The following is a 15,775-nucleotide window of genomic DNA, read 5'->3' as shown; positions in this document are numbered from 1 at the left end:
TTAACTCAAGGTATTTGGTGAGCATTTAAGATCCAAATCATATTAGCAAGCAAGTTAAGAAACATTACTGAATGAATTCATCAGGCACAAGTCAAGTGTGTGTGTCATTGGCTTTTGGCCACCTTGTAGTTTTGACTATAATGGGCACAGTTTATGTCTGATATTAGAAATTTGGAAGTCAAAATCAGCAAATCATAAGCTTTTTAAAACACTTTAATGTGATTCATTTACATTGCAAAATTTCTGAATGTAATTGGCTCTAAGGTCACCATGTCATTTAAAACTAGGCTATAGTAATTTATGATGGTCAAGACCTTTGCAGCTGCCTGGAAAGTTAATGAAGGAGATATAGAGCTGGTTTTCTTAGGAAAGCAAGGTTGAGCTAGTATGTGAGATTCCAGAAGCAGCTGAAATGGATCTGCCCCTTTGAGAACAGCTAAAAATTCTTGCTTGGCTAGGACAAAACTCTGTTCACCACAAATGCTTTTAGTTATCATCAGAGTCTGTGCACAGGATGCTGAGGTTTTAGTAGAGGTTTTAGTTGTTTTTTAGTAGAAAAATAAAGTAATTCAAATCACTTATGTGGTCTGCATTAGCTCAGAACTTTCATGCAATTCTCTTGTCACATTTTCTCTACCATCTAGAGGAAGTTTGTCAGTGTGCTCCACAATGACCACGGGTAATACACCTGAAGTTGCTCAAGCTTGGTTTATTACATTCTATCAACAGGGTGAATGCTCACCCTAGGGAACCATGGGCTTCTCCATGATAAGGTATTAGAAGCTTCTTAGTCTGTTTTCTCCCCTGGTATAACAACTACCCAAGATTAGGTAATTTAAAAAGAGTAGAGGTTTATTTGGACCACTCTTCTGAAGACTGGAAGGTGCAAGAGCATATCACCAGCATCTGAATGAAGCATTTTTGCTCATCATAACATAGTGCTAATCATCATATGGTGAGATAGAGCAAGTGTGAGATAAAAAACTCACATTTATAACAAAGCCACTCCATAATAATCCATTAATCCAACAGATAATCACCTTCCAGAGGTGAAAGATGATGTATTAATCATTATCTCAAAGGTGAGAAATTTCAACTTGAGTTTAAGAGGAGCAGGATAGCTAGAGCATAGTAGGCAGACTGTTGGTGAAGAGCTATCAAGTGAGACTCACTCTGGAAAAAATGCTGTAAAAAAGAGGGGGTGGTTCTATAACTGAGTATCTCAAAAAATCTTGCATATAGAGAGGACCTAAGATAAAAGGATAATGGTGTAATTGATAAAGATAGGATACATGATACTTGATAACTGCCTTGCTTGGCATTCATTTTATCTGGGTGATTTTCTGACCATGCCAGAATTATTGTTTATTTCAGAAGAAATTATTTTAATTATCCCATCTGAGAAATCTGATTTATTTGTAGGTACTAGAACTATTGTCAGTTTTCCAGTAGCTCAGTCTTTGCAGTGGGTTCCCCATTTAAGAATCCCTCACTTTGTAAGTTTGTTCCAACTCAGCAATGCCCAGCCCATCTCTATAGCCCACTTCCTACCTAGGCAGGATCTCAATCTATAGACTTGGTCCATCCCAGGAGTGATGAAAAACAGCAGCAGAGTGTGCTGCATAGATAGCACTGTGGGTCCTGGGCAGAAGGGGGTCAGTCAGCAAGGTACAATCTGCAGTGTAGCAGATTGTGGGGCGGCCATGGCTATGCTGAAGCTCATGTTGGACCCATCTGCCCTGGGCCTCAGAGAATGGCCTTCATGCCCTGAAAAGACATATTTTTTTTTAATTTCTGGGTTTTTTTTTTTTTTTTTTTTTTTTTTTTTTTTTTTTGTGTGTGTGTGTGTGTGTGTGTGTGTGTGGTGCTGGGGATTGAACCCAGGGCCTTGTAGCTTGCAAGGCAAGCACTCTACCAACTGAGCTATACTCCCAGCCCTAATTTCTGTTCCTTAAAACCATCTCCTTAACAAAAATAACTATTTCAATTTATTTTTCTATTTGTTTATTAAGTGCTTTATTTTGAAGATCTGATTTTAAAGTTACATGCAAATGGTCAGGTTCATTAATATATACTCTAGCTAAATTTTGAGTAGATTATTTCTTTATTCTGTGCTGTTACTGGATTTCTTTTGCTCACTTTAAGATACCAAGGCTTGAGGATCTTTGTGTAGAAATTTTGTCCAAAATTTGGTTCTATCTTCATTTCACTCTACTCTCATGGAGAATATTTTCCCCACACCCCTTCCTTCTTTCTATCTCTGCATGAGCTGTTTCCCTGCTGAGTGTAAGGTCCATCTTCTGCTCCCCGGCTGCTCAACCCTCCTGTTCTTGAGCACTGAGCACCAATATATTCCCTTTGCTAATAGTTGCCATCAGCATGGACCACACTCTACTCTGTAGCATTCATAGTATTTGTAATTCATACAATGGAAAAGATGGAAAATTTAAAGAGCAAAATTCTGGATTATTGTTTCTGGGGATCCTTGATGATGTTCTGTGTAGAATTGGAGGTTCAATTTCAGCAATAAGAATTACATCCTATGAATAGAGATAGAAAAGAAATCACTCACCTTCTCCAGAGTTTAAATAACTTGAAAAGTAAAAAAGAAGTAGTACCATAAAGACTAGACAGCAAAAGTGGTGGTATGTTTGGAAGTACCCCTACAAGTCCATGTGTTGAATGTTTGAGCCCCAGCTTTTAATGCTATTGGGAGTTGGTGGAACTTTTAAAAACTGTGGCCTAAGCACTTGGCTTCAAAGCTGGAACTTGGAGTTTGAGTGTGGAGTTGCAGACTGGGTAGCTGCCGCCGTGGCTGCCATGGGACAATAATCTGGGGTGCTACTCTTCAGAGTCTTGAGTGTTTGTGTGGCTGTTAAAAGCAAAGGAGAAGATTAACACTGTCACTGGAACAACTGATCTAGCATACGTATTGAGTAACTATGGAAGACTATTCCAAAATAGAGAAAATTGGAGAAGGTACTTATGGAGTTGTATATAAGGATAGACACAAAACTACAGGTCAAGTGGTAACCATGAAGAAAATCAGACTAGAAAGTGAAGAGGTAGGGGTTCCTAGTACTGCAATTTGGGAAATTTCTCTATTAAAAGAACTTCGTCATCCAAATATATTCAGCCTTCAAGATGTGCTCATGCAGGATTCCAGGTTATATCTCATTTTTGAATTCCTTTCCATGGATCTCAAGAAGTACTTGGATTCTATCCCTCCTGGTCAGTTCATGGATTCTTCACTTGTTAAGAGTTATTTGTACCAAATCCTTCAGGGGATTGTGTTTCGTCACTCTAGAAGAGTTCTTCACAGAGACTTAAAACCTCAAAATCTCTTGATCGATGACAAAGGAACAATTAAACTAGCTGATTTTGGCCTTGCCAGAGCTTTTGGAATACCTATTAGGGTATATACACATGAGATAGTGACACTTTGGTATAGATCTCTGGAAGTATTGCTAGGGTCAGCCCGTTACTCCATTCCAGTTGACATTTAGAGTATAGGCACCATATTTGCAGAATTGGCAACCAAGAAACCACTTTTTCATGGAGATTCAGAAATTGATCAATTCTTCAGGATTTTCAGAGCTTTGGGCACTCCCAACAATGAAGTGTGGCCTGAAGTGGAATCTTTACAGGATTATAAGAATACATTTCCCAAGTGGAAACCAGGAAGCCTGGCATCCCATGTCAACAACTTAGATGAAAATGGCTTGGATTTGCTCTCAAAAATGTTAGTCTATGATCCCGCCAAACGAATTTCTGGCAAAATTGCACTGAATCATCCATATTTTGATGATTTGGACAATCAGATTAAGAAGATGTAGCTTTCTGACAAAAAGTATCCACGTTATATGGAGGATGGATAGTTGTACGGTTGACTCTATTTTTGTCCTGTATATTTTTCTTCTTATTGTTGTAAAACTTCAGCTGTACTTCATCTTCTACTTTCAAAAGTATAACTTAAAAATGTAAATATTGTTCTATATGAATTTAAATGTAATAATTCTGTATATGTGTGTAGATCTCACTGTGACAACTATTTGTTACTATAATAAAACTATAAAAATCTATGGATTTCAAAAAACAAAAACAAAAACAAAAAAAAAACTGTGGCCTAGTGGAAGGAAGATAGATCACTGTGAGCATGCACTTAAAGGGGATACAGGGACCTCACCCCCTACCTTTTTCTCTTCCTCTTTGTTCTCTATCTGTGATTGAGTTTAACAAGCCTCCTCTGCCAGGGACTCATGTCTTAGTATACTCTGTCACTATGACACCAAATCAATAGAGTCAAACAAACATGAGCTGAAACCATGAACTGAAACTGGACAAAAATAAATAAAAATAAAATTTTTAAAAAATTTCCTCTTTATCTCAGGTGTTTTGTAACACCTGAGAAGGAAGCTGACTAACCCAAGTAGAAAGCTTCATCTTATAGATACAGACCACAGATGGTGAGGAGACCAGTTATTTTACTGTTATGATCAAAGGAAGTTCTCCAACATTCCTTCTGGGATTAGCAACGGAGTCTTTCAAAAAGAAACAGAATGTACAGAAAGAAATGTTTCTGTTTTTGAGATAGATATAACATGACTGTCATGAATAGCAGAGATCTATATAGGGTTATAAAATATTATAGCATAATATAGCATAACATTGATACATGCCAGGGGAATAAAATATATTGCATAACAGTACACACAGTACCACATACACATGTCCCCAAGTTACAATGTTTTGACTTATAATATTTCAACCTTATGATGGTGTGAGTGTTATGATCTTTTCCTGAGCTACAATTCTGTCTTTAGTTGGTGGACAGAGGAAATGAGCCACACCTCCTACTTACCATGTTATGATGACCAACCTTTACAGGGTACTGGGTTGCTAAACTGTGGTTTCTATAGGTTAGGTATATTCAGCAAATTTTTGGTTTAGGATACTTTCAACTTATAATAGTTTGGGTATAACCCTAACCCTTTTATAAGTGAAGGAACATCTGTATATATGGTCCACTCATACATGGATTTTTTTAAAAAAGTTTTATGTTTGTGACAGTTTGAAAAAAACTCAGACAACCTGCATAACCTTGCAATATAAAAAATAAAAATTAAGAAAATTTAGGGATGTCATGAATACATAATATGTATGTAGATAATAGTCTATTTTATTATTCGCTACACAGATCTGTTTAAAAAATAAAATTAATCACGACTCACACACAAATATAGACTGTATACAGTGAGAAATGTAGACAAATATAAGGATATAGCATTAAATCATAATTGCATGAGGTTAAGTATACATACTGTACTACTGTAATGTTGTAGCCACCTCCTGCTGCTATAACAGAAAACCCAACTGTTACAAGTAGCTGAGTATTCATTCAAAATGCTAAGGGAGCCTAATTAATTCCATGCAGACAGTTCATCTCTCCAGTAAATTGTATATCACTGTGAAAATTGGTCTATCCCAGTTCTTTTATATTTTTCATTATATAGAACACACACGACATAAAAGTATATATTAATGAACTGTTATTGTTATCAGTAAGGCTTCCAGTCAATACCAGGGTATCATTAGTTCATTTTTCAAGGAGTGAAAATCTGTATTCAGATTTTTGACGGCTGGGAGACAGTGAATCAGCCCTCCAAATTATGTCATCAATGAAGGGTCAATTGTATATATAAAATAAATAAAACTATGAACTAGAAGATTGTGGATTACATTCATATCTCCAAGAAGGGGAATAAAAAGAATTTCAACTTCATTATTGATTGTTTATTTCTTTAATTAAAAATGGAAACAAATATTGTAAAAATATCAGTCTTTTCTTTCTGGGTAAATAGTATATTATATTAATCTTTGTACTTGTATAAATACTGTCTTTTTTTTTCATGTTATTCTTAGAATCTCATTTCATACCTCAAAGTCATTTGTGTGGACTTAAGCCTCTTGAGTGTCCAAGAGCTGCAGTCTTAACAGAGCTCTAGCTATGAAACAAACAGAAATCAAGATATGTCAGTGAAGTGGAATGGAAAGGTAGACCCTTTTGGGGTGAGGACCCTGGGACAGGGACTAATGAGCTCATTTACCCTGTGCCACTGCAGGCTTCCAAAAGCATCAACAGTACATTAGCAGCCACTGCTAGGAATTACTTAAAGGGAATTTCTTGGAGGTGAGAGATCTTGCCTTTTGAAGAGGAGGTGGATCTTAAACAATTAAATGTATATTAGGCAAATAAAATAATTTAAACATTTTAAAGTAAATAACACTTTCAGAATGCATTCGACACATCATTCCCTCTTATGGACAGTGCTATAAAACATAAAAAATAAAATAAACTCTGTTCATCTCATTAAAGATCAAATGAATTCCCTTCAATCCTAATAATGGTGTGGGACAAGTTCAACCCTTCCCGGGCAAATTGGACTTATGGAAGGAAAGGGAAGGTGAAAGTGTTTCAGGAAGAGAATCCAGTTGCAGAAATGCATGACAGCAAGTGAATAAGGTAGGGCACTCAGTGTCCTCTGTTCAGACTTGGTGGGGTGATCAGGAACCGGGGACTGTGTCCATACTGAGGAATGCAGACTTCATTTTTGTTGTTTTTCTTTTTATTGATACATGACAGCAGAATCAATTTTGTCATATTCATAACAAACACACTGAGATTTCACCTCAGTCCAGTCAACGACAACTGCCAAGAATACATGTAACAATAAATATTGGTGAGAATGTGGGGATAAGGATACACTCATACATTGCTGGTGGGACTGCAAATTGGTGCAATGACCCTGGAAAGCAGTATAGAGATCCCTCAAAATAGGAATGGAATCCCATTTGACATGGTTATACCACTTCTCAGGATATATCCGCAGGAGTTAAATTCAGCATACTACAGTGACACAGCCACATCAATATTTAAAACTGCTTAATCCACAATAGCTAAACTATGGAACCAACCTTGGTGCCCCGGAGGAATGCAGACTTCTTGCCACAGGGGATCAGGCATGATCCTCAGAATTGAGTTAGTTATTATTTCTGGTTTCTCACCATTTTCACACCTCAGAACTCTTCCATCTTTTCTCAGCTATATTTCACAAAAAACATCTCTATCCAAGATGATTCACAGTCTCTCTGATGTTTAGTCCAATGAACACTTTAAAACTATTTGATTACCTTCACACACCATTTAATACTGCTATTACCTTCTGGAAATCGTTTTCTTTTAAGCTTCCTATATCCCATCAGTGATACTATGATTTATATGGTCCCCTCCTTGAGCACCTTCCTTAGTTTCCCTTCTTTGAGATGCCCCTAAAGGTTGATATTCAATAAAATTCTGCCTTTTCTTCCTGTGTATGCTTCATAGTATGCATACTTCCTATAATTTCACATATGCTACCAGCTCATCTCATCTATTACCATGACTTTTATAGCACATCAATCTTGATGTTTCCCAAATGTTAATACTCACCTTGATCTCCTTACTGAGTCACAGAGTCCTGTAGACCACGTGTTAGGTCCCTACAGCTCCCCTCAGTAGAGCTACCTTGTCTCTTTTCATACCATAGGAGGTATGTTAGTGTTGCGTTGCTGTGACCAAAATCCTTGGCGAGAACAACTTAAAGGAGGAAAGATATTTAATTTGTCTCATAGTTTCAGAAGATTTAGTCTCTAGTTGGTTGGCTCCAGTGCAGAAATATCATATCAGGGAGGGCTATGGAGCACTAGGCAAGGAGGAAGTAGTGTGTCTGCAGAACTCAGATGCTGAGGTCATGTTCACTCATTGTGCATGGTGCCTGGAAGGATCAACAATGCTTCCCTTCTTAACACTGGAACACTCTGATCAGAATTGTAAGCAGAGCACAATGCAGTAAAATGCGCTTCACAAGAATGCACATCTAAATGGACAACATATTATTGACATTACATGGACAAATACAAAGATATACCATTTGAAATGGAAAGATAGTATACATGTTAATATTTTATGAAGGAGGACTGACTTGAAGAAAGAAGTGAGACAAGCAATAATAAGAGACATAATCAACAAAGAAGATATATAAAAGCGTCATGCACTAAATAATAAAGTAATCAAACACAAAGTTCAAATACTTCCTGAAGTCCAAATAGATCTTGAGAAAAATAAAAATAATTGTAGTATGAAATATAAGCATACACTTTTTCAGAAGTTCACCAAAGAAGAAGAAAAATAAACATGATGCCGAGGATTTGAATTATTTAATTAACAAGCCATAATTTAATGCAGATGTAGAATGAAGTTCCCTTTAATGAAGAATTCACATTATTTTTGTATGTCCATAACAGACTTACAAAAATTAAGTACTTAGCATAAAGTAAAATATTATGAACTGTAAAAGCATGAATACAAATTAAGAAGTCAGAACATAATACAATTAGGTAAGAGAATATAAACAAACATAAAAGCTGAAAATAAAATGAGGCAGGATAAATATAATAAAAATTTGAATTTCTAAAATTATCTAGCAGGAAAATCAAGCTGAATTGGGGAGAAAAAAGCAAGATGAAAATACTTTTAAAAATGAATATGAATTATAAATGAAATACAGTTTTTTAAACTATGAATATTTTGTGGCAATAAAGTTGAATTTAGGAGAAATATAATTAGAAACTTAATTATAGACTTAAAAATAGACTTAGAAACATAAGCATGTATAACATGCATTATCGGGGGGGTGAATTTGAATAGATCAGTTTTGCTATAATGTGTTGCATATCAATAACAGGCTATACTTAATCTTCAGGTAAGAAGACTGCCATGACTGACAGGCCTCACAAATGCCCACAGTTTGATCTGACTTAAAACACTTGGGTTGTCCATCTCAAGTTGGGGATTTTTCCTTTTCCCACCTTACGGTTCTTATTAAACAACAGCAACAAAATCATTCTGAAAGATGAATGGGGTTCAGAATCTGTCTGAGATGAATCATGAGACACCTCCTTTGTGCTTCTTATCTTTGCGATCTCCTCAATACAGCAAGTCACCAACCCAGTCCAATCAGTGCTCATGTCTCTACTCACTAGAAAGCCAGGATACACTAAGAAATCCTGGTAAGGTGTGCAAAGGCTGGCAAGATAATGTTCTGCGCAATTTAAAATGTTAAGATGAAAGGAGACACAGACTCAGTGTGGCATACCTGTAGTCCCAGCTACTCTTGCAACTGAAGCAGGATGATTTCAAGTTCAAAGCTAGTCTGGACAGTTAGGGAGATCCTGTCTCAACATACATACACACACACATACATGGACTGTGAATGTAGATCAATGGCAGAGAGCCCCTAAGTTCAATCCTCAGTTCTTAAAAAATAAGTACATTTAAAAAGATGAGAGGAGCTAATAATGGCCTCTGAAACATTGTACTTATCTCTATCAAAAATGCCAGTTTCAAGCAGGCATGGTAGCACCCACCTGTAATCTCAGCTACTCAGTAGCCTGAGATAGGAGAGTTTCAGGTTCTAGGATAGTTTGGGCCACTTAGTGAGACCCTGTCTCAAAATTTAAATTAAGAAGGTTTGGGATGTAACTCTGTGATAGAGTATTCGGGGGCAAGTTGGGGGGTGGGTAATGTCAGTTTCAATAAATGTTTTTGATTATATCTAAATTTGGAGATGGATTTTCCCATTTGTTTTGGTTTATCTATCCATCTAGCTAAAGGCAGGACCTTTTGCTGCTCAGTGTGTTCTCTTGGTCTCATTTAAAAAACAAGGGCAAGGACACATAGTTTGCAGAATTGGAGATAGACCATAAAGTTTCCACCACAGAGCAGGAGATTTGCTACAATCCTTATCTGGTAAGTCATTAAGATTGAAGGTGCAAAGATCTATGTGTCTGTTAAGCATTCTTAGGTTAATTTTTTTATATATGATTTTAAATGATAGACAATTTCCCCATTATTTTCAACCAAAATAAATTTATTTTTAACTGATATTTTAATTATGATCTTGTGTCATAAAAAGATTTTTTATTTAAAGGGTTGAAATTAAATAGAGTATCTTGAAATTGGGAGTAAGAAGTATTATCAAGAAATTCAAATCACTTTTATATCTATGTTATATCACCTAAGTATTAAAGATATTTTATTTAATTTATATGAACATGGGTATTTGACATTTTAAAGGTTTTCCCATTCCTTATACTTAACAATGGATCAGACTGCTTTCAAACATAGGAAAATATTCCATGTCACAGCTTAGTGTTAGAGCAAGTGCTTAGCTGGAGTGAGGCCCTGTGTTCTATGTTCCATACCAAAATCAAAAAATAAACACAAAAGGTTTGCATGACTTTAATCCAAACAGAAGTAAAGGGTTGGTCAATGGGAATACCCTTTTTTCACCTTTCTTGAAGACTCCTGAATGGCTAGTGACAATTATTTCCCTGGTGTTACCTGCCCCAAGTCAGTTCCGGTAGCTCTGCGTGGAACTTCCTCTCAGGGACAGGATTCCCTGGAAGGGGGATCCAGTCTTTGGAATTTGAATAAGCCATCGATTACTCTGTATTTGCAGGCAGGCTTGAAAGGTAGTTACAGTTCATCACTATTCCACATTAGAAAATCTTGACCAGCCTTTCCTTCCTTTTCTAGAAAACCTTTCAGTATCTTTTTACTTGATTCAATCAATCATTTCTCTGAGGTCCTTAAAGAAAATGTTATTATGTTTATGTTTGCTCCTTCTGAATTAAACAAAGCCTCAACAGTCTTAATGACTTTGAAATATCCATTGAGTATTTTGCAATTATCATCCAAGTGGATTTGAATTAAGAATCCCCTTCAATACTTAAGAAGCTTGAGCAAATTTGCAAGAAGTGTCAAGATAAACACTTGAAATTCAAGTTCCTATTTCTGATAAAGTTTATGAATTGTGTTCTAAATGTCCCTTTCACCACTCCTAGGAAGAGCCACTATAATTTCTGAAGTTCTAAGTATACATGTATCATTTCATTTTGTGAGTTCAATGAAATAACAGTAATAGAAATTGGAATAGTAAAGAAATAGAAAATTGCAAAGGCCAACTAAATAATATATTTTTATTCATTAACTTTCTCCTGTTCACAAGGCTTATTTTTACTTTTCACTTGTGAAGTCTTGATGTAGTGGGTTATTAAATCTAAATCACAAGAGTGGATATCTAAATTGTTAGATTTATGCCAACTGCAATTCTTTTAAACCATTTATTGCTGTAGTGCCTGGTTTAGAATGGTCCACTAGTGAAAAAGAAAATGACAAATGTATATTAGTCTATCCCTTCATATAAAGCTATATATCCTTCTGAAATCAGAGTTTGAGATGAAACTAGCCTTTTGCTGGCAGGTAGGATCTGCCTAAGTTGCGGGCCTCTCCCGCTGAGAAAGACCATTTTAATGTTAGCAGCTAAACATGGTAGGGGATTCCTGGGGGCATCAGCTTCGAGGGTCACAGCCAGCAAAGCTGGATTCTTCACTTCTAGTGACCAGTGGCATGTTGGAACTCTTAATGGTGGACTATATCCTCCAAAGTTGCAGCAGACTCTAGCAGTTCACTACCAATTTCCTTCTGGTTCTACCCTTGCAGATTTGAAGAATGAAATCCATAAACAACAATGGAAGGCAGGAGTGAAAAGAGTAGGATTTGAGAAGAAAAGAGAAACAGCTCCAGCAGGGTAAGAGGGGATCTGATATCAGGTTGGGCATAAATGTACTAGTCTAGGGGTTTAGATAGCTCATGAGCCAATTTATGCTAAACAAATATTGGAAAAGTATCAATGCTATTGGTCAAAATTTATGCTAATCAGGCCTTGGAAAATTACTAATGCCTGTGTGTCTGAACTTTCCTGTGACCTGCATTCCCGTCTGCCCTCACTTCTGGGAAAAAGGCTTAGATTCACTTCTTTATTTGTTACATCAACAAATGTGGCAGAGCTATTTCCAAACTACTGTAATTACATTTAATAATAGAAATAACAGAAGAATTACACAGGACGTGTTGATTTCTAATTCCCTTTTTTTTTTTTTTTTTTTTTTTTTTGCACAAAAAGGAAAGAAAAAGATTCAATGCACTCGTTTAAAGTCTTAAAAATTAAAAAAAAATTTTTGACTTTTGTTTTTCCTTTTTAAAGTTCATAGCACTGATGAAGACACTAGATTTAGCAGCTTTACAAAAGCATACTGATTAGTTAGGGATTTTTGAAAACAATTTTAAAAGGCACTGAGTGAAAATGTAATCTACCAAGACAATTTTGCTCACTTTTTTAAGGTGGTCTCATCAAACCAACCCAGATTTTTTTTTTAAGGGAAGTCTGCTTTCTTTTTAAATGCCATTTTCTTTTTTGTTTCATTTTTCCCTTTTTCAGCATATCTGAGAAAACTTTTTAAGTGGAGTGAATTCTATTGCATGGTTCAATTAAACTACCATATCACAAAGCTAACAAGAACCACCTGCAGCAGAAATAAAAACAGCTTTGAAAGTAGTTGGCTCTTGTTGTCACTGATAGTGCCATATGACCCAAGGACAGGTATGGGTAGGATTTTATGAAGAGTGGTGAGGCATTACATGTTGATGTAGTGATGACATCAACATCAGTAGCAAGAATTATTGTGCCTTAATTGCAGACTGAAGGAAAATGATGAAGCACTGTCTCCTGGTATCAGTTTTTAATCAATTGATAAGATCACATAATGTTTATGGTTTGATTTGGACTAAAATGATTAAATTGTCTTTCTCTGAATCAAATGAGATACCGAATTAAAAATCCATCTTTTGCCTTGTGAATAAAAATTCCTAAATCTGAGATTTAAATCTTTCGTTTCCTTTGGAAGATGAATTTTTACATGTACCTAGATAGAGTTGGACTGCCAAAATATTTCAGAATACCACAAATCATCTGGTTTAATAACCATTCATATGTCCATTTTAAGTTACCAGCTAAATTGTAGAAGGATTATTTGTAACAATTTTTATATACAAGAAAGTGTTTATACAATAACGTGACTGCTAAAGCAGAATTTTTGAAATCATATTTTAAACTTTTAGTAATTAACTTTATTTCTAGATAAACTGTAATATTAACCTCATGTTGGAAATTATTTGACCCTTTAACATGAAACTTTATCAAGTAACCCAAATTTTACATGTTGTATACTTAAAACCTTTGTGTTTTCTGTGAATGATTACTGCTTTAAAAATTCATTTGTAGCTGGGCACAGCAGCACACACTCTATAATTCCAGCAACATGGGAGGCTGAGGGATTGGAAGTTTGAGATCAGCCCTAGCAATTTAAACTCTGTATCAAAAAATTTTTTTAAAAGACTGGAGATGGGGGCTGGGGCTGTGGCTCAGTGGTAGACCACTTGCCTAGCACATGTGAGGCACTGGGTTCGATCCTCAGCACCACATAAAAAGAAATAAAGGCATTGTGCTCATATGCAACTAAAAAAATATTTTAACAAAAAAAAAAAAAAAAAAAAAAGACAGTGGTGAAGTGCCCCTGGTTTAATCCCATATTAAAAAATTAAAATCAAATGTAGTGACTTAGACCTGTAAAGATTATAATAACATTTAATGTTTTATTCTAGCTCAAGAAATTTTCAAATATCTTGAAAATTTTAGGTGGGGAAACAATTCAATAATATTGAATATTATCAATATTGAATAAATAATTAAATACATTTTCAATATAATTTCAAATGCTGAAAAACTACATTCTATTAGAATTTATTGATTTGAAAAAAAGTAAACACTTGTTCTATGTCATATCATCTGCAATGACATGCCAACACTCTATAATTAAATTAAACTGCATCTAATGCACTGTAGGCTTCTAAAAGTGAAGAGAGATGATACTCACGACACTACTGCAGAATGGAGTTCCACCTCGGGCATTAAATGGCAGTATAGAGCCATGATGGTCTTGTCAGAGGTCTGGTACCTTGTGTTGCAGAAAAAACACAACCTAGACAAGTGTGAACATCTAAATAAAATTTGGACGAGAGGACACTTGATCGCTTATAAATATATATTTTCAGAAGTTAAATTAATGAGAAAATAGATATGGGAGAAAAATAATATAACTTTGCCTATCAGCTTTATAATCTATTAACTACAGATTTACACATAAACATATAAGTATACATGTAGAGTTTGTTATTAACACACAAATATATTATATCAAGTAGTAGATGACTGCTATACCAAAATATGATTAGTAACTGAGAAAAACAGAAACTTAAACTCTTCCTCCTGTACATGATGATGTTTATACTGAAGAACTTAATATACTGAGGCTAAAGTATTGTTTTCTCATGCTAAAATTTTAATTTTAATTCTGTTATATGAGTCTGCCGAAGGTGAGATTAGTTTTAATACTATGTTATTTTCTTTACAATGAAAAAGAAACCACCAGTTATCTTAGAGCATGTCATTGATTCAGGCACAATGTGATTACACTGATGATAAAATGTGATAAAATTGTGATTCTTTGAATTGATGAAAGACAATATCTGCTGCACATTTGAGTCCCTGAGAAGCACACATTAAGATGGGGATTAACTGGCATTGGCCTGTGCCCTTGGGATAAACACCTATACTGGAATGAAGGAAGGACGGAAGATCAGAAAGACGGAGAAGTGGACAGAGACATTCATACCAAAGGCCTCAGCTGGTCCTACAGGGGACTCTGGAGCTAGGGGTAAGGGTGTATAGGTAGGAGCCATTCAGAGTTTTTCTGAATTGGAAAGGACTGATAAGGCTGCTCTCTTCAACCTCAGCCTAAGGGCAGTGGAGGTGGACATTAGCAAAGTCTGCAATGCTTCTAGGCTCACCATTACAGCACAAGGGTGCTATAGGCATCTAGAAAGCAAAAGCCAAAGATTCTGTTAAAAATTTGCAAAACACAGGATGGCATCCATGACAAAGATTGAATCAGTCCAACACATCTAGATTGCCTGTTGAGGGAATTACAGGGGTTCCTGGAAGGTACAGATGTCTACAGCACTCCATAGCATTCATCTAATGAATTAGATGAATTAGACAGCATGGTCTAATCTGCCAAATTGACTTCTAGAAAATTAAATGTAGGCAATAAATTAGAAAAGGTGGTTTCTAAATTTAAAAGTATTCCTAATATTAACATGGTGTAACTGGTACATTAATAAAGAATAAAGAGTTGCCCAGGTTATTAAAAAGCATATTTGTTCTTTTATAGATTACATGCTTCTATATAAACTGGGACGTTTGTCATAATAAACCAAAGCCATAGACTGCTGCGTTTTGGGTAGCAAGTACTATGCAATATATTTTATAATGAGATATTGGAGCACAGTTTTATGTTAGTTGAGATTTTATCAAGAGGATTCTGTTGCCCTGATGGAGATTCTTATCTTGCAAAACAAACTATCAACTTTTTTCTTTTTGCAAGTTTGACTTTGTCATCAAAATCCTTTTGAAAAATCTATATATCTGAGCTTCAGTTATCATAAATTATCTGGTGAGCCGTGTCTTATTGAGCCAACCAGGTAATTGTTTTAGTTTTGTCAAGCGACAACATCATTGAATTATATAATAACTTCTCAGACACCTGTGTGGAGTAAAAGATCATAGTTTATATTTTATTTATCAAAAAAGGTGAGATGAAAAATAACAGAATGAGTCAAACATCATTGCCATATGTAAATGTATGATTACACAAATGGTATGCCTCTACTTCATGTACAACCAGAGAAACAAGTTGTACCCCATTTGTTAACAAT

General features: G+C 35.5%; 1 protein-coding gene across 1 annotated transcript; it reads left to right on the top strand.

Annotated features, from left to right (window-relative positions):
* The first annotated feature begins 2,914 nt into the window (after positions 1 to 2,914).
* LOC306642833 (cyclin-dependent kinase 1-like) lies at positions 2,915 to 4,040 on the top strand. Its single transcript, XM_079108626.1, has one exon. It carries the CDS (start codon positions 2,943 to 2,945, stop codon positions 3,504 to 3,506), a length of 564 nt encoding a protein of 187 aa, XP_078964752.1. The 5' UTR covers positions 2,915 to 2,942; the 3' UTR covers positions 3,507 to 4,040.
* The last annotated feature ends 11,735 nt before the right edge of the window (positions 4,041 to 15,775 follow it).

This window comes from Sciurus vulgaris, assembly GCF_902686455.1.
Source record: "Sciurus vulgaris genome assembly, chromosome: 13".
Lineage (NCBI taxonomy): Eukaryota > Metazoa > Chordata > Mammalia > Rodentia > Sciuridae > Sciurus > Sciurus vulgaris.
The sequence above is the reverse complement of the archived record's forward strand: the minus strand, read 5'-3'. Positions and strand labels throughout refer to the sequence as shown.

Bases quoted from the DNA above. Each gene is read 5' to 3' on its own strand.
- LOC306642833 (XM_079108626.1), top strand. From the start codon at position 2,943: ATGGAAGACTATTCCAAAATAGAGAAAATTGGAGAAGGTACTTATGGA.